This window comes from Periplaneta americana, chromosome 15 (genome assembly GCF_040183065.1).
Source record: "Periplaneta americana isolate PAMFEO1 chromosome 15, P.americana_PAMFEO1_priV1, whole genome shotgun sequence".
Taxonomy (NCBI): Eukaryota; Metazoa; Arthropoda; class Insecta; order Blattodea; family Blattidae; genus Periplaneta; species Periplaneta americana.
In genome coordinates this window covers 137,410,377-137,437,151 of record NC_091131.1, presented here as the reverse complement: position 1 = coordinate 137,437,151, position 26,775 = coordinate 137,410,377, and the positions used below count along the sequence as shown (strand labels likewise).

At 34.8% G+C, this 26,775-nt stretch overlaps 1 protein-coding gene across 8 annotated transcripts in view; it reads left to right on the top strand.

The window, feature by feature from the left end:
* LOC138715379 (glycerol-3-phosphate phosphatase-like) overlaps positions 1 to 26,775 on the top strand; it is a 181,222-nt gene that overhangs the window by 12,361 nt on the left and 142,086 nt on the right. For 6 of the 8 annotated variants that reach the window (XM_069848235.1, XM_069848234.1, XM_069848232.1 and 3 more), the window contains exons 2-3: positions 3,824 to 3,984; positions 18,462 to 18,599. In XM_069848235.1, coding sequence (XP_069704336.1) covers positions 3,824 to 3,984; positions 18,462 to 18,599 — 299 coding nt within the window. The remainder of the gene's footprint in view (positions 1 to 3,823; positions 3,985 to 18,461; positions 18,600 to 26,775) is intronic. The other 2 variants (XM_069848237.1, XM_069848236.1) reach the window with 2 other exon arrangements.

The window sequence follows — 26,775 nt, the reverse complement described above, 5'->3', positions numbered from 1 at the left end:
GCTTAAAAAGCACTATAAATAAAGCACAGCTCTCACAAATATTTAAAAGAGTATTACTATTATTATTAACCACGTATGTCACGTACGGAGCTATAAAACACACACAAAATTGAATAGAAGCACAATGTGGAGTCTAAATCACATCCCTTGCACACAGGTACTAATGACATTCATCTACTCAGCAGTATGTTGAACTCTCCCTGCTTTCATATGCTCAACTGATGCAAGAGATACCACCACATCTTACCACGCAGGTGCAGCACGCGGGTTATGTGTAAACTATTGTTATTGCTGTTTTCTAATGCCAGATGTTTGACAATAAAGTCATTTGACCTCTTGCACTCCAATATTTTTCAAAGATATTGTTATGGTTAGCCACTGAAGCACAGATTTTGAAGTGTTCTGAATCCATTTCTTGGTTTGAGTTGCACAGTGGGCAGTTAGGGGACTGATATATTTCAATTGTATGCAGGGTTATGTGTAAATTAAATCGCATCCTCTGCACACTGGAACATAGTGATGTTCTTTCACTCGGCAGTTGAAAATTGCCTTGCTCTGACATAGCCCTACCGATGTGACATACATAATCACAGTTCTTGGAAATAAGATCTCATTGTTTATGAACTGCAGCAGCTTTGTCATGTTGTATAATATATTTCCATTGTTGTAGCAGCAGCATTTAAAATCTGAATGTAGTCTTCAAATAATAATAATAATTATTATTATTATTCTTTGCAACAGGCATAATATGGTACACATAAAATAAAGTAAATAATGATAAAATATATTTTTGTTCAGAAAAATTCAAGGGATACAACACATCACTCGCGTCCATGTATACTACGCCCCTGACCAAACTTGGCTACGCATTATTCTTGTGTGAGGAGAATGATGGAGGACATACTGATCCTATGAACACTTGGGACACACAGTTAAAGTGAATGTATGTCTGCATTATGACCAAAATTACATAAATAGTGTGTATATTTGAGGTATTTATAGGAGTAACGGGACTTTGTGCCCACTTTGTACATAGACTCTCACTTTTTAAATTACAATTAATGCATTTGAGGTAAAACTGTATACTACTTTCAGAAGTAGACCTATTGCTGTTTTGAGAATATGGTAGGCCTGATATTAATTGCTTCAGCATTGTCTTACACATAAGAAATTCAAGAGACATTATTGGTCTGACAAGTTAAATAATATATAATAATTAAATATAAATCCTTCAGTAACTATCACAATTTATTAGGCCTAATGGTTATAGAAATAAAACATTAGATCATAATTATAAATAAAATATGACTAGCGCTTTCACCATGTATGGCATCATCAAGTCTAAGAGATAACATATATCAAGTTGTATGAACATAAAAACATGAAGTGTGTGAAAATATAATGTAACCTTACAAAATACATAAGGATGGCTATAAATATTGATTAAAAACGATAGCATATGACAAACAGCTCAAACATAGAATTGTGATAAAAACAAATTGTTTAGATATAGAATTATTTACAAATTAGAATTCAGTATTTTGAATGTAAGTAAAGAAAAATCTTACAAAGTCAGTATTTAAAAATTTACAGATAACATACATTGAAGTAGAAATCTTAAAAAATTACAATATTTGGTGTGGATGCGTAAAGTTACAGAGTTAAATGGGGTAATGTTTGTGGCCCATCATCACGATGGAAAGTCGTGAAAGCGTTTTGAATATCCGAAAAATTCTATAAAAGAAATTTAGTGAAGTGAAAATAAAAAGGTGAAATAGAAGTAAAGTAAATTATAACTTACAGAGAATAATCAGATGGAGATATGTGACACTGCATAGACGGTTGCATGATGTTGACTGAATAACATTGTTATTTAAGTTAGGTAGTTGTTCATTGAGTAAAGGAATATTACTATTGGGAAATTTGGCAATACAAAATTCTTTGGCAACATTACTGATTTTTTCATTATATATCGGTTTTAAAATTTATAAGGCTTCTGACATTTTCTGAAGTTCATGGTTATTCTCTATTAAGTGAGATGCAAATTTTGATCTATTTCTCCTATGACAAAAATCTGCTTCATGTTCCGAATATCTAGTCCTATAATTTCTTTTGGTCTGGCCAATGTATTTGTGTACAATTCTTGCAATGTAACATGTGTACTCCTCCATTGGCATGTTTATCAGATGTATGAATATTGTTAGGAATAATGTTATCAAGTTTGTTACAAGTTTTGAAAGTTACCTTTACATTCTCTTTTTTTTTTTCTTTCAATTATGTAACTTATAAAGAAACATTATTATAAAAAGTCATTACATTCCAATATATATATATATATTTTGTTGGCTACTATAGAAGCGAGTGTGGTGTCTGACTTTTTATGTAGGTAGCAGGGATTTCAAGAAGTGTATCATTTTTTTTATTAAAACCATTTTCTATGGCAAGGCTTACTATGTATTTATATTGTTTTGTAAAGTTTTTCTTGGAGCGTGGAACTTTCAATAATCTGTCAATTAAAAATGTGAAGGTGCCAAATTTATGAGATTGAAGGTGGTTAGATTGGTTATGAATAGTATGGGTGGTATTTGTAGATTTTCTGCAATATCGTAATCAAAGTGATTAGACTTTCTAATAATTTTTTAACATAGGAAGTTGATTAATTTTTTAATTTCAAATTCAGACGTAAATCTCAAGTTAGGATGTATATTATTAAAGGAGTGTAAAATTTCTTGCTGCGTATCGGTATGACTTCCAAAAACTATCAAGGTATCGTCAACATAGGCCTGTCTATTATGAGAAATTATATTATGTTTAGACGAAAGGTTTTTGATGTGATTATCTTCCAAATTTTGCAAAAATACCTTGGCTAGAAAGCCTGAGAGAGGATTTCCCATTGCTACTCCTTCAGTTTGTTGAAAATATTTGTTATCGAAACAGAAATAATTTTGTTTTGAGCAGACAGAAAGCAAATTAATTAATTGATCTATAATTTTGTTGTCTATATTGAACTTTCTTAGTCTTTCAGGTATAATTTGAAAAGTTTCATTAAGCGGGATATTAGTATAGAGGTTTTTCTTATCACAATCCTATGTTTGAGCTGTTTGTCATATGTTATCGTTTTTAATCATTATTTATAGCCATCCTTATGTATTTTGTAAAGTTACATTATATTTTCACACACTTCATGTTTTTATGTTCATACAACTTGGTATATATTATCCCTTAGACCTGATTATGCCACACACGGCAAAAGCGCTAAGCCCAGTCATATTTTACTTATATAATTATGACCTAATATTTTATTTGTATAACCATTAGGTCTAATAAATTGTGACAGTTACTGAAGGATTTATATTTAATTAATACACATACGATTCAACATTTTAAAAATTGAAAACAAAAGCTACTGTTAAGTCCACATAATATGTTGCCCTATAGAATTGTGAATTGTTTTTGTGAATGCTGTAGATTTGTTGGAACTGGTGCCTTTCCCATGGATATGTATAAATTATGTAATAGTTACAATACTTTAAATTTATTGTTTTGTTTTATCGAAAGAGAGGGATAATGGACTGATATTCACATATGTATTATTTTACGTGAAGCATTTTTTCCCTGGTAAGAGTTCTACAAGTGAACATAGGCCCTTTATCAGTCTGTTCGATTCTACCATGTGTAGTATGTAAAAAGTACTTGCTGTGTAATAATACTCAGGAATTTGTGACATTCATTAAATTGACCAATCTGACACATGGAAAGAATTTAAGAATTCTATGAAAATCGTTATAAATGAAATTAATTTTTATCCATCTTTTATGTTCAGGTGTTTTATGGCTTGGAAACATAGTGATTCCAGGTTCTCCTCATGCTATCACTGAACTTGCAAAACTAGGCAAAAATGTCTTCTATGTAACCAACAACAGTACCAAATCTCGAGAAGAATATGTATCCAAATTTACCAATCTTGGATATCCAGCAACAAAGGTTAGTACACTATACTTCGTTCCATGATGTCTGACAGGAGAAGTAAATATTGCTGGGAGAAGAGGAGAGAAGTATAATTGCTGTTCAACCAATGACAGAGGCTCATTCCACTCTTGACTTGAACTTGGGCAGTCTGAAGCATTCTATGCTGCCCAACTTCAAGACAAGCATGGAATGAGACATCTGTCACTGGTTGAATAGCAATTATACTTCTCTCCTCCTCTGTCGGCAATGTTTACTTTTCCTGTCAAACATTATGGAACAAAGTGTAGATCTATGCAATATAGTGTATGAATAAGCCGTATTACTTTAATAGTTAGGATAAGAAAAGAGACAAAGAAAAAACGCTAGTCTTAGGTTCTAAATTGTTTTGGTAAATATTCAAATAGCTCCTTTTTTTTTTTTTTTTTTTTTTTTTTTTTTTTTAATAGGTTAGTTCTTTTGCCATTCTTGCTTAGAAAGGGTAACTAAATACCGGAAAAATACTTATTTAGAAAAATACATTTTAAGCATGTAAATTAACCTGGGTATTTGTTTGCTTCAACAGGACCATCTAACACACACTAAATCTTGTCACAGTCCTCGGTCTCCTGTCAGTTATTCCCACATCTAACCTTCAACTCACAATATTTATGGAAATGTATGCTTGTAGAGGGTAAAACATAGTGCAACACAATCCCCATGATCAGACATTACCACTAATATGTGCCAAATACAGTAAACACACCATATTTCATTAGAATAATTAATTTGAAGTGAAATGGTTCTACAAGACCCTAACCTTACCAAATAAAATACTGAAATAAATCTTAATATATAAAAGTGAATGTGGGTATGTATGTATGTATGTATGTATGTATGTATGTATGTATGTATGTAGGTCTATGTATGTATGTTCTCTATACAAATCTACATGCTTTGACAGATATGTGCCAAAGTTTACACATTTAACCTTCATAACCAGGGGAAAAACATAGTCTACATTAAAATTGTGCAAATGGGCGTTAAATTAATTAAAAAATAAAAATATATACTATCAAACATTTATGTGTAATACTAAAATGTAATCTTCTATAGTCAATTGTTTTTTTTATTATAGTCTGTTGTATTCAACATCAACTTTGACAAGGCCATGGAAATTATAACAAGAAATTAAATGGCATTATTGATACGTCATGAAGGCTGAAATCTAGACAATTCATGCAATAAATATCTTTACACAGTCCAGTACCGTATTATGAATTTCTCAATGCAGTTCTAGATAGTGAGAAAGCTGTGTCTTATTCATCTGAATTCTTTCACACTACAGGGATTGCTACCACATAATTTAATACTTAATATTGAATCACCAATTGTACTAGTGCGAAATACTGACCAGCCAAAATTATGCAATGGAACAGGAATTGATGTGAAAAACTCATGCGAAACTTAATAGAAGTGACAATATTAATTGGAAAAACGAAAGGAGAAGATGTTTTTATCCCATATATTGCTATTGATGCCCACTAACATTTCTTGGAATTCGATTTTAAGCAATTGAGGACCGTTTTTGCAAAACTTGCTAACTGCAAAATTTGCAAAATTGAGATTTTGGTGGATTCGTTAACATAAAGCAGGCCTCTACACGATGTTAAAGTTATCTTAGTAAAGTTTAGTTTTTTCAGTTAGCAAGTTTTGCAAAAACGGTCCTCAATTGCAATTTCAGTGTGACTAGCATTTGTAATGGCCATATTAAAATGATGCTCTAAGACAGTCACTCAGAGTAGCAGACATTAACTTAAAAACTCCGTGTTTTTCACATTCTCAACTATATTTAGTTAAACGAGAGTTGAGGGACTTCCGACGATTTTGCAACAGAAAATGGTCGAATTTCAAAGCGAATTTGATGGAATTTTTGTGGAGATGCATTTTAAAACTTAAGCATTCTATTGGTAAGCGTTTCAAGTAAACTAATTATAGAAATATGTGGCAAATTAGGTGTTAAATGACACGTCCAACGTAATGCAAGTGCAAATGTTCTGTTTTCTAGTCAATCCATAATACTAGAATAAACACACAAATTTCACTACGGAACTTTCTTTTGAAGCCTGCCATTATGACAATGATGCACTTCAACTGACAATGTAAAAAAAAAAGACCAAAAACAAAAAAATCACTACTTCTTCACGACAGCCACACTAGTCGCTTTCACCTTCTTCAAAATGGACACCGCCAGGATAGAGTAATTTTACATCTTCAACCAGAGCCTAAAAAGGATCGCGCACTAGCCTCGAAGAATCCTTCCTCCATAAATATTCACAAAGGTGATCACTGAGGTCTTCCTTGTGCACGTCCCCTAAGTCCACGCCATGCGTTTTCGATTAAGTTCGTGCATGTACCGCTCACTGGATTAACAAGGTTGAGGCTATGATTTACAGTCAAATGATGGAAATTGTTAAGATCCAGGCCTTCATATCTCTTCCAACAGTCCGTCATTATTGTAGTTTGAGCGGTGACATGTTTCTGAATAAGATGAAGCAAAGTATCTTTGCCCCTCTTATTATTCGGACGAATCACCAATCGCACTTCCTTCGTCTCACGATCTATCATGCCCAAAAGTCAAGAACCCTCCACAACACAACCAGCCTCAAATTTCCTACATCCTGTTTTGCATTTATCAATTTCTACTATATGATTCAGCCCTCCAATTCCAGGTTTGTTCTTGTAACAGCGATCCAGACTGTCTGAAAGAAAAATAAAACTTAGAGCAAACAAAAGCCTAGAAAAACCCAACCTAACCTGTCAGAGTTTCGTATATGCAAAGCCTAAACTAATCTAACGAAACCTGTCACAGACACGCCTATACAAGGCATAATAAAAGCCTAAAATATCCTAACATAACCTGTCACAGTTTCGTGTATGCAAAGCACAATAAAAGCCTAAATTAACCTAACGTAACTTCTCACTAAAATCCCAAACTAACCCAACCTAACCTGCCACAGATTTGCCTACACAAGGCATAAAAAAGCTTAAACTATCCTAACCTAACCTGTCACTAAAATCCTAAACTAACCCAACCTAACCTGCCACAGATTTGCCTACACAAGGGATAAAAAGGCCTAAACTATCCTAACCTAACCTGTCACAGTTTCATATATGCAAACCACAATAAATTAACCTAACCTAACCTCTCACTAAAATCCTAAACTAACCCAACCTAACCTGCCACAGTTGCCTACACAAGGCATAACAAAAGCCTAAACTATTCTAACCTAACCTAACCCCTCACTAAAATCCTAAACTAATCCAACCTAACCTGTCACAGATTTGCCTACACAAGGCATAACAAAAGCATAAACTTTCATAACCTAACCTGCCACAGTTTCGTATATGCACACTACAATAAAAGTCTAAATTAACCTAACCTAACCTGTCACTAAAAGCCTAAACTAACCCCATCTAATCTGCCACATATTTGCCCACACAAGGCATAACAAAACGCTAAACTATCCTAACAAAATCTGCCACAGTTTCGTATATGAAACTATAATAAAACCCTAACCTAACCTAACCTGTCACTAAAACTCTAAACTAACCTAACCTAGCCTGCCACTAAAACCTTAAACTAACCTAACCTAATCTGTCATAGATAATTACGTAACGCATAATAAAAGTCCAAACTAACCTAACATGACACTAAAATCTTAACCTAATCTGTCACTAAAACCCTAAACTGTCACCTGTCACAGATAATTACGTAACGCATAATAAAATTCTAAACTAACCTAATCTGTCACTAAAATCCCAAACTAACCTAACCTGTCACCAAAACCCTAAACTAACCTAACTTAACCTGTCACAGATAATTACGTAACACATAATAAAAGTCTAAACTAACCTAACCTGTCACTAAAATCCTAACCCAACCTGTCACCAAAACCCTAAATTAACCTAACCTAACCTGTCACAGATAATTACGCAACGCATCATAAAAGTCTAAACTAACCTAACCTAACACAAATAATTACATAACGCATCATAAAAGTCTAAACTAACCTAACCTGTCAGTAAAATCCTAAACTAACCTAACCTAACCTGTCAGATAATTACCTAAGGCATAATAGAAGCCTAAACTAACCTAATCTGCCATAACACTTCATTTTCTTACCTCTACACACTTCCCTCAAGTATGAAAACCAATCTGCGATCGTTGACTCCGCTACGTCTGGTACATTAGTCTCATCGCACTCCCTTATTGTCTGGAAGTACGAAAACTTTACAGCAAAACCGTACATTATAAGAAGAACTCTCATGGTTGACAATCTCGCACGACTGAAAAATGTGTTATTTCAGCAGACAACTTAAATGTTCCATAAACCTCATGCCCTGCGCATTTTTTTTTACTCTCCTGGGAAATTGAGGATACAGCAATTCCCCACAAAGTGGACATTCCATATTTGCGAGAAGCAGACCTTTCTCCCGGCACCACTGTTATGCTTCATTTTCACTATTAAGAATGCTCAGCTTTCTAATATTAATACAATCACCTACTGCAGCCATTTCCACAACTACGAATATATATTTTAAAATTAAATCTGTGCTTCAGTGGGTGATCATGATAATATCTTTGAAAAATATTGGAGTGCAAGAGGTCAAATGACATTATTGTCAAACGTCTGGCATTAGAAAATAACAACAACAACAACATATTTTAAAATTCCTGCTCGAACATTACAAACTAGCGCGAAACATTCGTAATGTCTTGGTACATGTCCTCAATAGGAACAGAAGTCTCTCAACGCTCCTTCCGGCACCACATTTGTGCTTCATCTTCATTTTTAACAATGCTCAGCTTGGTAAGATTAAGACAACCACATACGGCAGTCATTTCGATAGCTATCAATATATACATTTTAAAATACCCGTTCAACCATCCTGCTGGAACATTGCAAACTAGCGTGGAACGTTTGTCATGCAAACTAGCGTGAAACGTTCGGTAATGTCTCGTAAGTTATGTTGGTATGACATGTAAGATGGCTGAAGGTGCAGAAAGAGAAGTCTCTCAATCCTCGTTCAAATATTTTATACAAAGGAGTGGAAGAAAAAAAAAAAAAAGTTTACGCATATCGAAAAGCAATTCAATAATTTTGTCATAGTCTTAATGGAGTAGATTATGTGGATGTACGAATACGTAATATGACTGAAAATAACACTGCATTAATTCTAAAACATACATCTCTCAAAATATTGTTGTTAATGTCCGAAAATGTGTTATTGCGAAATTCTAGGTGTATAATCACATGTTACGCGTTGTGAAAAGAACAGTCTCTTAATTTCTAAAATACCTGTATACGTCCCACAGCATATTAGTCTTTATGTTAAAAAGTGATTTATTGCGAGTTTATATTGTACCTGTATTTTGTAATTATATAAAATAAGAATTAATATAATTAATATGTTCTGAATTTGTGAGATATAATTTCTCAATTCATATTAAAAAACGGGTATGATATAAGCAGATGTACAGCGGTAAAGGGGTAAAAAATTCTCCAGTATAAATTAAATATCCTACGTATATTATTATTTGGTACGACTGACAGAGAGATAAATTTTAGCTCATAATGACATCCCAATGGGTTCAGACTTGAAACAAGGGAATTCCCTGTTTATCATAAGCTGTCCCTGAAATTCAAGTGAAAGCAGACATAGACATAAAATTACGTGAAATGTATGGCTTCAGATCACTGTACAGATCTTATAATTATTTTATCTCTGCCCCTGTGCAACGTCATATTTGCGTTATGGGGAGAAAGGAGATGGCCGAAAGGTTGTAATGTTTTTTTAATACGCTGACTCCCATGACTAAGAAATTTAACAGACCAGCAGAAATAAAATGTCAGATCTGTAGAATATCGAGATAACGCTACGTGGCATATAGGGACCGAGGAGTGTTTTTTGTTTTGCTACAAGACAATGCTAACTCGTTTAAATTTTGTGACTGTAACCTGTATAAATTTTCGTTTGATTTTACTTTATTTATAGTTTGATTTTTTTATTATTTTATTTATATTTCTGGTGATGTGAAAGAGAAGGCCTGATGGTCTTAACTATCCCAGAATAAATAAATAAGCAGATATACACACGGACATACAAATTAAAAAAACATTTGAACGTAAGGCACGTTGCCTGATTTACAGTTGTTTTAAATTGAGTTAATCCTTTTAGACAATTGGCTAAGAAGTTCATTAATTCATGTAAGTGACACTATATAAAGATTCATCTTTATGGCAAAGAAAGCTTAATAAAGACAATTCGTTTTGGTTGTTTACAGTTTAGTTTCTGAGATTTTCGAAAAGTCTAACAACCATAGAATATGTTCAAAACCAAGCTCTCAGACTCATTACTGGTGGAATCAAAACAACTCCAATAGATTCTATGAGATTCCTCACTAATATTAACAGTATCAAAATGACAATAGAAAAAAAAAAGCACTGATTCAATATGAAAAACTTATCAGATTACCAGGAAACAATTGGCATTCATACAGTCCTCTCTGTAGATTGAAAACTCAAAAAAGTTTCATATCCATTATTCAAGAATTAAAACAGAAAATCAATATCCCGAATTTAAAAGAAAACTTACAAATTAAACCAAACTCTTTAACTCTATTAAATATAGAATATAATCTAAATTTAACAGAAGAAATACTGAAATCAGAAGTAAACACTGAAATACTGAAACAATTGTCTTTAGAGACAATTAATATTAGGTACCCTCCACAAAACTGGCTTCATTTATACACCGACGGATCCTTGATCTCCAGAGAAAAAGGTGCCGGTGCAGGTGTTACGTGCTGTCTGTTCTCACTTTATAGATCACTTTGATATGGAACAACAAGTTTTGATGGTGAAATCATTACCATAAGTGAATGTCTCAGGAATCTTCTATGCCCCATCAATAAATTTAGGAATGCAGTTATATTGTCAGACTCCAAAGCAGCTATTCTATCAATCGTCTCTACACACACACCTTGATCTCAAACAGCAGAGATAACTAAAATGGTCTCTCAATTAATATCACTCAATAAAAGAATTGTATTCCAATGGATACCATCCCATTGTGGAATCCTGGGAAATGAGAATGCAGATGCTTTAGCAAAGAAGGGCAGCACTGCTACTTACAGACCTGTTACTAAATCTACGTATTACTCTGTGAAGAGATTTTTTAAATCTACTTACTTAGACTTCAACAAACAAAATTTGATAACTCAATCCCAAGGGAAAAAGTGGAACTCTCTGCATCAAAATCCACAGTTAATTCCCGATTTACCACGAAAATCTTCTGTAGCTGCATTTAGATTGGCAACAGGCCATGATTGTTTGGCTAAATACCTGCATAGAATTGGAATATATCAGTCTCCTAACTGCCCATTGTGCAACTCAAACCAAGAAATGGATTTGGAACACCTCAAAATCTGTGCTTCATTGGCTGGTCATGATAATATCTTTGAAAAATATTGGAGTGCAAGAGGTCAAATGACTTTATTGTCAAACACCTGGCATTAGAAAACAACAACAACCAATTTAATTATAAAAATAAGAAAAAAAGACAATGCGGGCAATGCCGGGTGCTTTCAGCTAGTAAATTCATAAAACTTAGTCTAAACATGTAGTGAATACAACACAGTGACTGCCTTGAAGAAATGGTGTAGAGAATCACTAGGTTAAACAGTTGTACTACTACTACTACTGCTGCTGCTGCTGCTGCTGCTGCCGCCGCCGCCGCCACTTTATAGCTGCTACATTCACCAGAGATGCTTACATCTTCAGCACCTGTATTAGTTGAAACCATCCTAACTACTAAATCAAGCAACATACTACACTTCTAGCATAATTCATTACATCATAAAATGCATCCTCTGTAGCAAATAATAAGTAATATGGTTCCAGCAACAATGATAGGCCTATACGAACAATGATGAATCGTCCATAATTTATGATGAATTTTAATATTATGCTCCAAACATTTGCGTCAAATAAAAATTACACCATTGTATTGAGCACTAGTAATACATTCCAAATATGTATGCCATTGCTATTTTGTAACAAAAAAGGATATTATTCTGAACAATTACCATTGTAATATTTCTCTTATGCACATATTAAAAATTAAGTAATGTGTATTGCACTGCATATTTAATTTAAAATTAATACTAAATTAATTGTAAAAAGTAATATGAAACTAGACTAGATGACATTTTGGAAGACGGTCAGCTGTTATATGCACTGGAGCATTTCTGGTATGTGATGTCACAAGCTTGTACAGTAGAACCAATCAGAATCAGTCTATAACAAGTACTTCCCAAGTTCGTTTGTTCACGTGTGAGTGTTTCAATACATTGAATAAATAAAACTAACATTTACTGTTTGTGTGTAAGATAAATAAATGGAAGAAGAGACTGTAAAAAGACAAGTATTGCACAGGCAGGTGCGGAAAATAGTGTTTAAGGTGTATAATTTTTTTAAAAACATTGACGAGCAGAATGCTGCCGGCCATCTTGATGCTATCTGCAACGTTGTCAACGTGCAAGAAACGACAGCAGAAGCATGTGGTGTGGGATTGAGAACCGTCCAAAGAATATTGTTAATGAAGGAAAGAGGATTTGTTTGGTGTAATGCTTACAGTAATCAATGGCTAAGGTCATTATTGTCTTTTGATCATTTAAATTCTCTCCTGTGCTATTGGTATTGCGCGTGAAGTATGATGTGGCAATTTTGTACGCTGCCTTGCTCTCTCATCTGTCTCTCTTGATGCAAACGCTAGCAGACTACTGCCTTCTAAATTGCCATCGACTCTACTTACATAGAAAACTTCTTCACGAGACTTAAATTCTGTGTGAAGAGAAAGGTCCAGGAACTGCCCTGTTACTTTTTTCACTGTGATTGATATATTTATTCTTACTGCAAGTATTTTTTAAAAGTTTTAGCCTTTACAAGTAGGTGATATCAAACATTTCGCTGCATTTTCTAGCGAGTCAACTACTATATGACTCGGTTAAGAGGGAAGTATTATATGATATTCTTATTGAATTTGGTATTCCCAAGAAACTAGTTCGATTAATTAAAATGTGTCTCAGTGAAACATACAGCAGAGTCCGTATAGGTCAGTTTCTATCTGATGCTTTTCCAATTCACTGCGGGCTAAAGCAGGGAGATGCACTATCACCTTTACTTTTTAACTTCGCTCTAGAATATGCCATTAGGAAAGTTCAGGATAACAGGCAGGGTTTGGAATTGAACGGGTTACATCAGCTTCTTGTCTATGCAGATGACGTGAATATGTTAGGAGAAAATCCACAAACGATTAGGGAAAACACGGAAATTTTACTTGAAGCAAGTAAAGCGATCGGTTTGGAAGTAAATCCCGAAAAGACAAAGTGTATGATTATGTCTCGTGATCAGAATATTGTACGAAATGGAAATATAAAAATTGGAGATTTATCCTTCGAAGAGGTGGAAAAATTCAAATATCTTGGAGCAACAGTAACAAATATAAATGACACTCAGGAGGAAATTAAACGCAGAATAAATATGGGAAGTGCGTGTTATTATTCGGTTGAGAAGCTTTTATCATCCAGTTTGCTGTCCAAAAATCTGAAAGTTAGAATTTATAAAACAGTTATATTACCGGTTCTTCTGTATGGTTGTGAAACTTGGACTCTCACTCTGAGAGAGGAACATAGGTTAAAGGTGTTTGAGAATAAGGTTCTTAGGAAAATATTTGGAGCTAAGCAGGATGAAGTTACAGGAGAATGGAGAAAGTTACACAACACAGAACTGCACGCATTGTATTCTTCACCTAACATAATTAGGAACATTAAATCCAGACGTTTGCGATGGGCAGGGCATGTAGCACGTATGGGCGAATCCAGAAATGCATATAGAGTGTTAGTTGGAAGACCGGAGGGAAAAAGACCTTTACTAAGTCGTGGCAACTATATTTTTGCAGGCAAATGTGTTGTTATACAAACATTTCATAATATACATATGAAATAACACACTGTACTTTATCAATCATGTCTGTTACATGGGTTACTCAGGAAGTATTGTAATCAGAGAGAAAAGTAAAAATAAAAAAAATACATCTACCATAATAATGTTGAACAAAATAGTCTGCACACATAATAATACATTAAGAGCCTTCGAAGTAATCACCAAGACAATCAACCATTTTCTGCCAATGATGAAGAAGGTGATGAATACCATCAGCTGCTCTATTGTGCCATCTGGTAATCTCACATCGCACTGCAATGGCAATGTCTTCTCGTGTAGGGAAGTGTCTCCCACGTAATGGAGCTTTCAATTTTACAATGTTGAGAAACAGTAGAAGTCTAGAAATCGACTGAAAAAGTAAACAGAAGTACAAGAAATCTTATCTCTCAGGGTAAAACAGTTTTATTTCATTCTAAGGATGTTGAAGAATGGCAAGGCAGTCAGTTACGAACTTCAACTGTGTGAGGATTGTTTCTCTATGTCAGGAAGGACTGTCTTCAAGGCAAGTAGTGAGGTGCTTAGGATTGAACCAGAGTGATGTGGTACGAACCTGGAATCACTTCCAAAACACAGGTAATGTCGACGACATGCCTCGTAGTGGTCCACGGGTAACAACAGAATGTGATGACCAATATCTGTGAATTATTGCCATGAGAAATGCTGAGAATACTACTGGCATGATTAACAATGACTTTCAAACTGCGACACGGAGACGCATATCCATTCAGACTGTATGAAACCGATTATATGATAGCAGACTGCACTCCAGACATGGCAAGGCCCAACTCTTACACCCAGGCACCATGGACGTTACACCTGGGCAAGAAATCATCACCAATGGACTGTACAAAATTGGCACAAAGTTCTATTCACGGACGAATGCTGAATATGCCTTGTGCTAGACAGTGTTTCTCAAACTATGGTCCACGGACCACCTGTGGTCCTCGAGTTCTGCCCTTGTGGTCCTTCAAAAAAGACAGAAGAAAAAATAAAATTCAAACGAATTGTGTATCACAATATAGCTGAAAATCTCAGAGTTTGGAAATCACACATGGCAATCGCCTTTCACTTTTTCTCCCAGTACTAATATTTTATGAAATTTCTTACCCTACCCGTCTACCCACTTCCCACTCTACTCTCGGCAAAAAAAGAAGGATTTAAAGCACTATGAACGTGGCATTTCTCGCCATCTTTTCCCTGCATATATGGCGCCGAGTCTGTAACCCAGCCAGGGACCACCCAAATTCATAACAGAGGACCAAAGTACCAAACCTTTTCATGTATTGATGACTTTCTTAATAGTTTTGCCGACACCCAGTCTGCACATTGAAATGAGCACTACTGTTCATCGTACACCAATAATAGAACGTGTCAAATTGTATCTTTACTTGTTGAAAATCAGCCATATTTCTGCATTAATTTTTTTATTTGTTTTTCCAGATGACGATATAAGAAATTTTAGACTCTACTTATTTTCAAATCCGACAAGTTAACTTTTTAGACTTGCGTGTTTCATCTCTAAGTGTTGTTTTAATTTCACGGGTTTCATACATTCGTTTAAAAACACTTCGTAACAAACAACGCACCGAGATTTTGGTTCACTTTCATTGCCACACCAAACAAATCCAAGTTCCAAATAACTCTTGTCATATTTACGAAAGTATTTTTTCTTTGAATAGCTACCACTAGGGCTAGATATTTATTTAATGCACTATAATTAATATACTTCTTCACACATAGCTTCTGAACTATTAGCACTGCCTAAATAAAGCGTATCATCATGTTCCTTTCTTTTCAAAGATCTGGATCGAAGCCAGTTTTCCATTATTTATAATGGGTACTATTTAACAGAGACATGGACAACTACTAGCATGTACCACATAAGAAGTATTTCAAACAACTAACTGCTAACAGGCAAGCAATGAATCAACACTGCACAGAATTTGTTATAAGTTACTTGTGATTGGCTACAAAAAATATAATTACAAAAGTATTATAATCAATTAATTCTATTTTAAAATAGAAGTATACTGGTATTAAAATATGCTACAAAAATGATAAATTTGCTTTTGAAGGGAACAAGAGTAAGGTGGTCCGCGTAACTGTTCTGACTTAAAAAAGTGGTTCCCACTTCAAAAAAGTTTGAGAAACGCTGTGCTAGATAATCATTGACAATGTGTGTGTGGAGAGAATCAGGTAATGCTGCACGACTCAGACACCCCTACAATCGAATGCAGCAAGGTGGCAGATCAGTGATGTTTTGCAGGTGGGGGGCATTATGTGGGGTCGCCAGACACAATTGGTGTCGATCCAAGGAATGCTGAGGGCTCCACAGTATAAGGACAATATTCTTCAAGCCATAGTAGCACCGTGTAATCAGCACTTCAGAGAAGGATTCATGTTTATGGACGATAACTCCAGAGTCCATCGTGCGGTTGTCATCAATGACTTCTATAATATTGAAGGAATTGGCAGGCTTGAATGGCCAACATGTTCTCCAGACATGAATGCAATTGAGCATGTCTGGGATCAATTAAAGAGAGCCATTCTTGCGCTCCCTGACCCCCCTCGCAATCTTGAAGACCTATGCAGAATTGCTTTGAAGAAGGGACAGAATGGATCAACAGTCGATAAATGTGCTGGTAAAGAGTATCCACGAAGAGTCCAAGCATTAATCAATGCAAGAGAAAGCACTGCATTCTATTGAAGTTGCTAGGATAGAGATTTGGCATTCCAGCCAATACTCAATTTTCATTTGGCATCCACACCATTGTTATAATTTTGTCAACAACTGTTAAAAATAAATACATTTTCATTCCTTACCTTTCCTTGGTCTTGTCTTTTATTGAAGGTCTGGTTGACAGATGATGCAAAACTTTTTTTGATGTGTGTATATGATATTCACAATTTGGTTTCTAGTTTACATAGTTCAATTTCGAAGTGAGAATGGAGAAATTGCACATGAGACTTTTAAAAATCATGGTTTGTAATTATACTATTGGCACTCTTATCCAATTATTACTAAATAGTTGCATAATATTCTCAGAGAGATGTGTGGCGCTGTGCAAATTATATCTGCAGTAGGCATCAGTATAAAAGATGTTCTCCTCGAATATACCTAATTTAAATTGCCTGTAAAAAGTTAACAGTTAAAGATATAATGAAACAGAAGGTGCCATCTGAAAGGAAAACTCGTCTAGTTTTGTAATGTTTTCAATTGTCATCTAAAGATGGGAGCACAGGTGGGTCATGAGCTTCCGTGTCATGCAGGTAATACGGTACTCTGGTTTGTTGAGTTTAAATCCATTGTTAGTGTACAAAGAAGATTTAGATGAGTGTTTAACTGAGGTGCACCAACTCCTTAAAGCATAAAGAAATGGCATGATACATTTCTAGCTACTGGAAGTGTGTTAAAGGAGCATGGTGGAGACTGTAAAGTATCAGAAGTAACAGTGAAAAATGTTAGAGCAGCATTTGAAAGGAGTCCCCGTAAGTCACTCAGGCGAGTTTCACAAGAGTTGCAAATTCCAACAACAACAATTCACCGAATTGTACATCTCTGGCTAAAATTGTATGCATACAAAATGCAGTTAGTACAATATTTGGAGCCAAACAACATGGCAACATGACTGAAAACTTTTGCAACGTACATGGCAGGAAATTGTCTAAAGCCTTGATGCAGTCACTGTAACTGCTGGATGTGGTGTAAATTTTGCTTTCAGACAAAAGTGTTATTTCATTATATCTTTAACCTATAACTTTTTACAGACAATTGAAATTAGGTACAGACCCAGAAACAAAATTTGGGCCACCTGAATTTTCGAAGTTCCAATTATAACATACTGCGCATACTCATTTCTTATTGAAAATGCACAGTATGTTATAACTGGAACTTGGAAAATTTTGTTTCTGGGTCTTGGAGGACATTATTAAAGGATAATCAGCAGTGCAACTGAGACAGAAGTGTTGTTTCATGATTTATTTAACCTGTAACTTTTCACAGGCAATTGAAATTAGGTACAGACTTGAAAACAAAATTTGGGCCACCTGAATTTTCCAAGTTCCAGTTATAACATACTGCACATGCTCAATAAGCAATGAGCATGCGCAGCATGTTATAACTGAAACTTGGAAAATTCAGGCGGCCCAAATTTTGTTTCTGGGTTTTGGAGGGCATTATCGAAGGATAATCAGCAGTGCAACTGAAAGTAAAAGCTGTAGCCAGATGATACAAATGAAGAGTTTACAGTTTTCTTGCTGAATATCCCACAGACTTGCTACAATATCAGACAGTCACCAATTTTATTTCTCTTCCACTAGAGAAAACCACTAGAACACACAGGAAAACATGATATACTGTTACGTGTTGAAAGCAAATTTCTTTCATGCCTGACATCAAAAAGTAAATATTTGTACTTATAAAAGTTACTATTATTTATTTTACAGGAAAATATTTTGTCAACAGCATATCTGGCAGCATGTTACCTACAAGATTTAGGATTTAAGAAGAAAGTGTATGTGGTGGGAGCCAAGGGAATAACACAGGAGCTTGATGCTGTCGGTATCAAGCACCTAGATGTGGGGGTATGCACATTTCTTACATTACCTTAATTTGATCACTGCTTTTATCTGTCTTTAATTGAGACTTGTCTCTCAATAGTGAGGTTTTCTGTCCTACAGGGTGTCCTAACAAGAACGCTGAATTTAAAAATGTAAATTTTTTTTAGTATGTTATTTTACGATGCTGTATTAACATCTCATGTTATTTAGCATCGAATGAAATGAAGGTGATAATGCTGGTGAAATGAGTGTGGGGTCCAGCACCAATAGTTACCCAGCATTTGCTCATATTGAGTTGAGGGAAAACCTAAAAATGTGAATAAATGTAACAAAAATGAATAGGAGAACACACAGTAGTGCTGTCAACCCAACAACAAGGAGACCTTGTTGGGACATTGCGCCATTGTATTGTTGTTGGGTTGGCGGAACTGTTATCAGTTATCTGTTTTTGTTGCATTTAATCACATTATTAAATCCGATGTTTTTATTGGGACGCCTTTATAAGTTGTTAGGTTCACACTGGATATGAAAGCTCATCTTTCCCTCTTAACCTAAGTGGACTACTCACATCTCTGTCCTACAAGTTTATAACTCAAAATGTATTTAGTTTTAAGCCTACATATTGCCACTAAAGTGAGGTGTAGAAATTATAGATTTCATAAAACCAAGAAGCAGAACATATTAGCTATGATTGGCATAGATATTAGTAATGGTTCCTGGCCTGATTGTATCCAGATTTTGCAACCACCAACTGTACCACGAGGGCTATTCAAAAATCAACTTCCGATTGGTTACAAAAAAAAAAACAATGTTACAAATTACTTGTTGCCTAGAAAACGTTCCTGGATAGTGACACTATTTTTCAACATAGTCGCCATATAAATTCAAGCACTTATCATAGTGTGGGACTAGCTTGTTTATTCCTTCTTCATAAAAGGATGCTGCCTGTGTACTCAGCCAGGTTTTCACTCCTTCCATGAGCTCCTCGTCATTGAAGTGCTGAGTGGCTAACCAGTCTTCATCTTGGGAAAGAGGTGGTAATCGCTCGGCACCAAGTCTGGATTGTAGGGTGGATGTTCGAAAGTTTTCCATGTGTACTTGTCCAATAAAGCCTTTGTGCAAGCAGCAGTATGGGGCCTCACATTGTCATGGAGAAGAATGACACCCTGGAGAGCAATCCGCGGCATTTGTTTTGGATTGCTCTCTGAAGCTTCTTTAGCATTTCACAATAAACATCTCCTGTTATTGTGGTCCCAGGCACCATAAATTCTGTCAACAATATTCCTTTTTGATCCCAAAAAAAAAAAAAACTGTAGCCATCATCTTTTTCCAGAAATGCATATAGAGTGTTAGTTGGGAGACCGGAGGGAAAAAGACCTTTAGGGAGGCCGAGACGTAGATGGGAGGATAATATTAAAATGGATTTGAGGGAGGTGGGGTATGATGATAGAGACTGGCTTAATCTTGCACAGGATAGGGACCGATGGCGGGCTTATGTAAGGGCGGCAATGAACCTTCGGGTTCCTTAAAAGCCATTTGTAAGTAAGTAAGTAAGCCATCATCTTTTGGTTCGAGAATGTTTGTTTGAATTTTTTTGGCTTGTTAGGGTATTGGATGTGCATCCACTGCTTTGACTGTTCTTTGGTCTCAGCATTCACGAACTATACCAATGTCTCATCTCCTGTCACGAATCTGTCTAGAAATTGATCACTATCATTGTGATTATGCTGAAGGAACATGAAGGCAGAGGTCATTCTCTGAGCTTTATGTTGGTCAGTGAGATTTTTCGGCACCCATCATGCACAAAATTTGTGGAAACATAACCTTTTCGTAACAATTTCATAGAAATTTGCCCTTGAAATTTGTGGGAAATTTTCAGAGAGTTCAGAAATTGTGAAACAGCGTCTTTCACGCACAGTTTGTTCAATTTGTTGAATGAGTTCATGAATCACAATTGAATGTCGTCCTTGACCTCCCTCATTGTGCACATCTTCACGCCCATTCTTAAATTTTCTGCACCAGTCCTGTACAGCACTATCACTCATAATGTTGCCATAAACACGACACAATCGATGGTGAATCTCAGCGTGAGAAATTGAATAACTGAACGGACCTCACAATTCGCAGGACAAGACATCATAGGTGCAACTACCATTTAAGAGGACACTGTGGTGAAATAATGCTGAAAAATTACGTTTTTTGTTTTTATGATCGTAATTATATTTGGCACTGTTTTAAATCATCTAACCATATAATCAAGTGTAGCCAAACATACGGTGTGTGAGCTGAGAGATATGTTTTTTTTTTTTTTTTGTCTTCTTAATGCTGTATTCTCGACTCTAAAATTTTAAGCAGTTTATTGCATATAAAAAGCTTCTTGCACTACAGTTATTGTCATATTGGTCTGAAACTTCTCACAGATAATGTCAATTAAATTTGATAACTAAAATTTAATTAGTATTTGTATGAAATATTAATATTAAGTTCCTTTGGGGAATATTCATATTGCACTTAGATTAAATATGCTGTAATGGTAAATTCATAAAGTTAAAAAAATTGTGTCTCTCTATTTAGGCTGATCTCTAAAAGCTATTTAATTTTTATTCCTATGACTATTTTCAAGATTTTGAGCAAATATGAATTAAAAATTTTGAAAACTTCAATGCAAGGAGCCTTTCTAGTAATGTCAGTATAAAATATATTTAAAAATATAATTTCAAAACTATTAGACCTAATAGCACCAAATTTTGTACAGATAGTAACAGGGGCGGCCCGTCCATAAGAGCTGCGGAGCTGCAGCACTCCCTGCTTTGACAGGAAAATAAAAATAATATTTGTTTTAATTTGTAGAAAAATTGTTACAGCTTTTATTGGTAAATTGCTTTATATTTCATCTGGCCGGGAATATGTACTATTATCTTATGCATAACCTTTTTGCGCGTTGACTGTATTGGAATTGGCACTGCATTCAAAGTCGTCCTGGGATCTGCAGGGTGGTCAGCTCATAGAGAGTGTGTCTTGCTTGGTCAGGGGGTAGAGAGGTGAAGGGAAGCAGAGGGAAACTGCCGCTGTTTAAAACCCATATTTCCCTGCAGTGGCTTGCAGAGCCAGGCTACAAGGGAAGATCTTTCCTCCCCTCCCACACTGCTATTGTAATGCTGCGTCAAATGGATTCTCTATTCCCTTGAAACTTAATGACAAAATTTTTATTTTCTCTTCACATACTTATTGTTGTAGAATCTTATCGAGTTAATATAATGAAATTAATATTCTCTTTTGCCTTATTATGTATATATCCAGCCTCCAGCAGAACCTATTATTTGCCTTAACTCAAAATGATTACACAGTAGAATCCTTTTGATATAGCACGTAAAATACGAAAGAGACTTCTTTTCCAGTTTTAGAAAATTGTTGACCATCAGTATATCCGAGTGTTGCTTTGGTGTGACGTCTTAGTACCGTAACTTAACCAGTGCAAATGTGCAAGCATGAGTGTGTGTGAATTACAGAATATTAATTTTATTTTTCTCAACTTTCCCTTGCGGAGAAGATTGATGTAATGAAGTGAAATTAAAGGGTCGTCCGTTACCTGAATCTTATTCAAGCTTCATCCAGCCGAAATAGTGTATATATGTAAGGAAGTATAACAATGAAATGTACGCTAAGCATTTGTGGTTACGTGGATGTGAACAAAAAAAATCTGTATTTTGTTTTCCTTGCCTCCTCTTCGGTGGTGATGCTGCATGGACTAGGAGTGGTGTGACACATTTAGGACATTTGCCCCTAAAAAGCAAAATGCACAATTCTTCACAGTCTCACCTGAAAAATGTTGTTTCATTGGCTGTGTTACGCAAAATTAATACTGCTCTGCAATTAAGTGAAACAAACAGTCTCAAACATAATCAAGAAGTGAGAAAAAATCGTGAAATTATTAAAAAAAAAATATTGATTGTATCAAATTTTGTGGCCAATATGAACTTCCCCTTAGGGGACATGATGAAAAACGATTCGAAGAACCCTGGTGTATTTCGTGGGTTGCTAAAGTTCGCGAGTAATCTAAACGAGCCTCTCAAAAAACCATTTGGAACATGCCACTGTTGAAAGGTAATTCTAAGACAATTCAGAATGCACTGGTAGATTGCAAGTTGAGTGTCTGCCGATCTGAAATTCAGACTGAAATCGATGGTATTAGTGTTTTTTTTTTTTTTTTTTTTTTAGCGATTATGGCAAATGATGCCACAGACATCTCCCAACTAAGTCAGGAAGTTTTGATTTTTCGATATGTAGTACATTTATTTTTGTCCTATACTTATTAGTAATGGTATCAAGAAGTGAAATTTGTATGTACCAAAATTTACTGCAGCTCTCCCAATCCACAAGTTCACGAGCCTCCACTGGATAGTAATGTAGATCAGTGTATGTAGTTTAAATTTCACAAATTTTGGATGAAAATTGTGGAAGTTTTAAAAATCATATGTGCCCCTTCAACAGCATAATGTAATGAATTTGTTTTTCCGAGATATGTGCATCTGACAAATCACTCTAAGAAAACTCATTACATAATCACAACTGGATTACATTTTTACAATCACATAATCAGTATACTTTATTTCAATCAATATTCTTATTATTTTTTAAACAAATGCTCAGAAGTATTTACAAATCACACATGTCAAGCAGGTAGACCCTATTAATTCCTCCTAAACCAATGAAGTGAAGTATTTACAGAATAAACAACTGCTTTTGACAAGAAAATGGTTTACAAACAATTAACTTTTTCCCTTTCTGTTTTTGTTCTTAAAACCCTTCTCCTTTGCGATTTGTTTATGTACAGTATGTACATGCATATTAAATAATTATTACACAGCCAGAAATTACATTGAAATTATTGGGTTATTAATGGGTGCTAGAGGCACTATTACTAACAAATTTATTAATTTCTGCAAAGAGTTCAATCTTGAATCTTCTTTGGCTAAGACTGTTTTTTTGATAGCTCTAAAATATTCAATCTATCTTCTGAGAAATCACGTATATAAAGTATATTAATAACACAATAATAATAATTATATTTCTCACAAAAACATTTTCATAAAATTGTGCATATTTCCTAATATTTGTATATTTGGTATACTTTGTCCTTCAGGGCAACCCCTATTTTAGGGAAAGTTTGTAAAATAAAATAATAATATAAGTTATTGTAATAATTACTGCCTTTATTCGATTATGTGCATGTACAGTTCCCCAAAAAAGGAATGAGACTACTCTTGGTGATCGAAAGTTAAAGTTCTACAGTGCGGTTCATGCAATATTGATGTAGCCAGGAAGACATCTGCGTGTCCATTATCGACAGCTGTTGAACGGAAATGAGTGTGCGATGCATGGGAGCATTATTATGTCTTTACTCATGGCTACTGCACAAGCACCATCTTCCTGCAATGATCTAGCAATCCACAATCGATAATCAGAAGTTGATTTCTGAATAGCCCTCGTACCACCTTTATTACATTCTTTTAATTAAATCAGGATTGAGTTGTTACTTCTCACAATAGCATTTCAATTAATTCTTTCTGAGCAGTGATTAATTTAACATCAACACAACATTCAATGCCATTCAGTCCAGTGAGCTGTGACAGTTCGCTGCCTCACAGCTGACCATCGAAATTCTCATTCATTTTTATTTATTCATTTGTTGTTGAACATAACAGGCAAAGCCCAATTACAATGTTCACGACTAATAAATTAATTTATAAAACATAAACAAGGAAAAGGAAACATACACTTATTAAAAACTGAAACAAAATAGAAATAAGAGGAAGAAAAAAAGGAGAAAATCTAATAAGGTGTGAAAGTAGTTCCAAATTAACTAACAACAATTATGTTGTGCATAGCAATTTCACAAACTGAGCTAGTAAGCTGTGTATTGTAAATGATGGTGGCAGTCGGTGTGCAACCTAACAGCTGATCCTGTACATTTTATTCGTAATTTCATTGTAAAAAGAAATTCCCTTAATCATATTTCGTTACTTATTTCCTTCTGTTGGGGTTAAATCCCCATTGCTTGGTTTGAAGGCAGATTTTAGAATGTACAAATTTATAAGTATAAGTTATTTACAAGCTGTAAGGTTTGTTTCTACAGCAGTTTCAAACTGGTTTGAATAGTCATGAGCCTGTGCATATGGATTTTACTGCTCTTACAGCAGTAACTTCTAATTCTGATTACTTGCTGATTAAAAGTCATGCGTTCTCATAGTATATCTAACAAACACCAAACCTATATTCGAGTGTAGGCTTTTCACAGCCAGCGTCAATAGGAGAAAAGTTTTTCAGGCTATAAGGCTGTTGGTTGGTTGTGACCAAACATTTCATTCACTGCTGTAGTGAACAAAATGTTTGGTCACACAACCAATGGATCACGGCCTGATAACTCGAAAAACTTTTTCTCCCATCACCAAACCATTTCCTGATGCCAGAAAGATTTGCAGATCAGGCACAAACCAACCTCAAATCACATTAACAAATGTGCATTAAGATAGTTGTGCTGGATCTTTAGCCAATGCAGTGGTACACACATACTTTTTGCATGAATCTTTTATGTATCCATGCTTATTTATTTGGGTTATTAAAATATACTGTGAAATTTAATTATGTCTTTATAATATTAGATTAGTAAATTATTTTACAGTACATGAGTGTTTTTGCAGGAATGGTTTGAAATTAATTTCAAACTGATCATTGCTGATCATGTGCAGTGGTTGAGGTTGGAACAGTTTTCAAACATTTGTCAAACCAACACAAACTCGCTAGAGAAACAAACCTATGGATTATACCATCATCTCTACTGATAGTTATCCTTATTCAGTAAATACATGCACTGGGAAACATGATCTATATTCTTGTGTACTTTAAATTGATTCTGTGAGCCTTAATTAGGGGAGGGAGAAGTATATGGTTTAATCAAAATACAGTCGATTCCCGATAATTTGCGGTAATTAATGCACGAACTTCCGCGAAATATTGAAAATCGCGAATTATCTTCAAAATTTTTTATTATTATTTGAAGTCCAGTAAAAGTTATTCTGACGGGTTTAAGTGGTAAATACACTTCAAAATCAAGAGCAAAACATTCTGAAATATTGACGAAATTTTCCACATTACAGGCTCTAGTACATTGAACATTCTGAAATGAATTATGCTACATTTTAGCATTATGCTATGGATGTTATTCTACTACATACTATGGGACTTCAATTCTGCTATGCATAGCATAATTATGCTACAGTTGCCAAAGCTGGCCTAAAGATGTTGAAGTGGGGAGGGAGAGAGCATAAATAGAGTAAAAACAGATGTTACTTCTCCCCCCCTCCCAAAAGGAGCAAATTATCGGGAGTCGACTGTATCCCTTTATTGCAAATAATAATAATAATAATAATAATAATAATAATAATAATAATAATAATAATAAATTTCAATTCTCTGTTTCTGTTAGGAACTTGGAAAAAATGTGACATTTAACATACAGAAGTCTATATTGCGTTCAGACACAAACATCTTGTTGACAGTGATTTAAACTACACTTGCTTTCAGATTACATTATTGGCTGTTGGGCAGTTTATTGTCACTCTTCATTTGCTACCTATTGCTTGTATACCTGCTCCCATTTGTGCTGCATATGCATTGACATTATACATTTTTTCTCTTCACTTCACTAGACAATCACATTTTTCCAATTTAACTTGGTGACTGCTAATTGTTGCTCAAATGAGATTGCAGCCTGGTTTGTTACAAATGATTTGGCGCCACTGTGAATGTTCTATTGCTTTACCTATTTGAGTTACATTGCCTTGGTTGCTGCAAGACTTGTCAATTCATGTCTCAACTTTTCTCCTGAGTATCACTAGATGACGTCACTCACTCCAACTCAAGATCACGTTGGTTACATTGATACTTTGTTGATTACCATTTACTTAATTGGAATATGTTGTGTAGTTTAGAAGTTATTGGAGCGACAAAACCGGCCTGAAAATGTGTTGGTCGACTTTCTGGGTTGGCACTCTAGTACTGGACCAAATTTATAGATGTATTATTTATATTCAAAGATAAACCACACATGTTGGGCCAATTATACAGTGTTCATAGATTTGATAAGAAACGTAAAAAATATATTACAGTTATATGAACACTAATAAATATAATATAATTA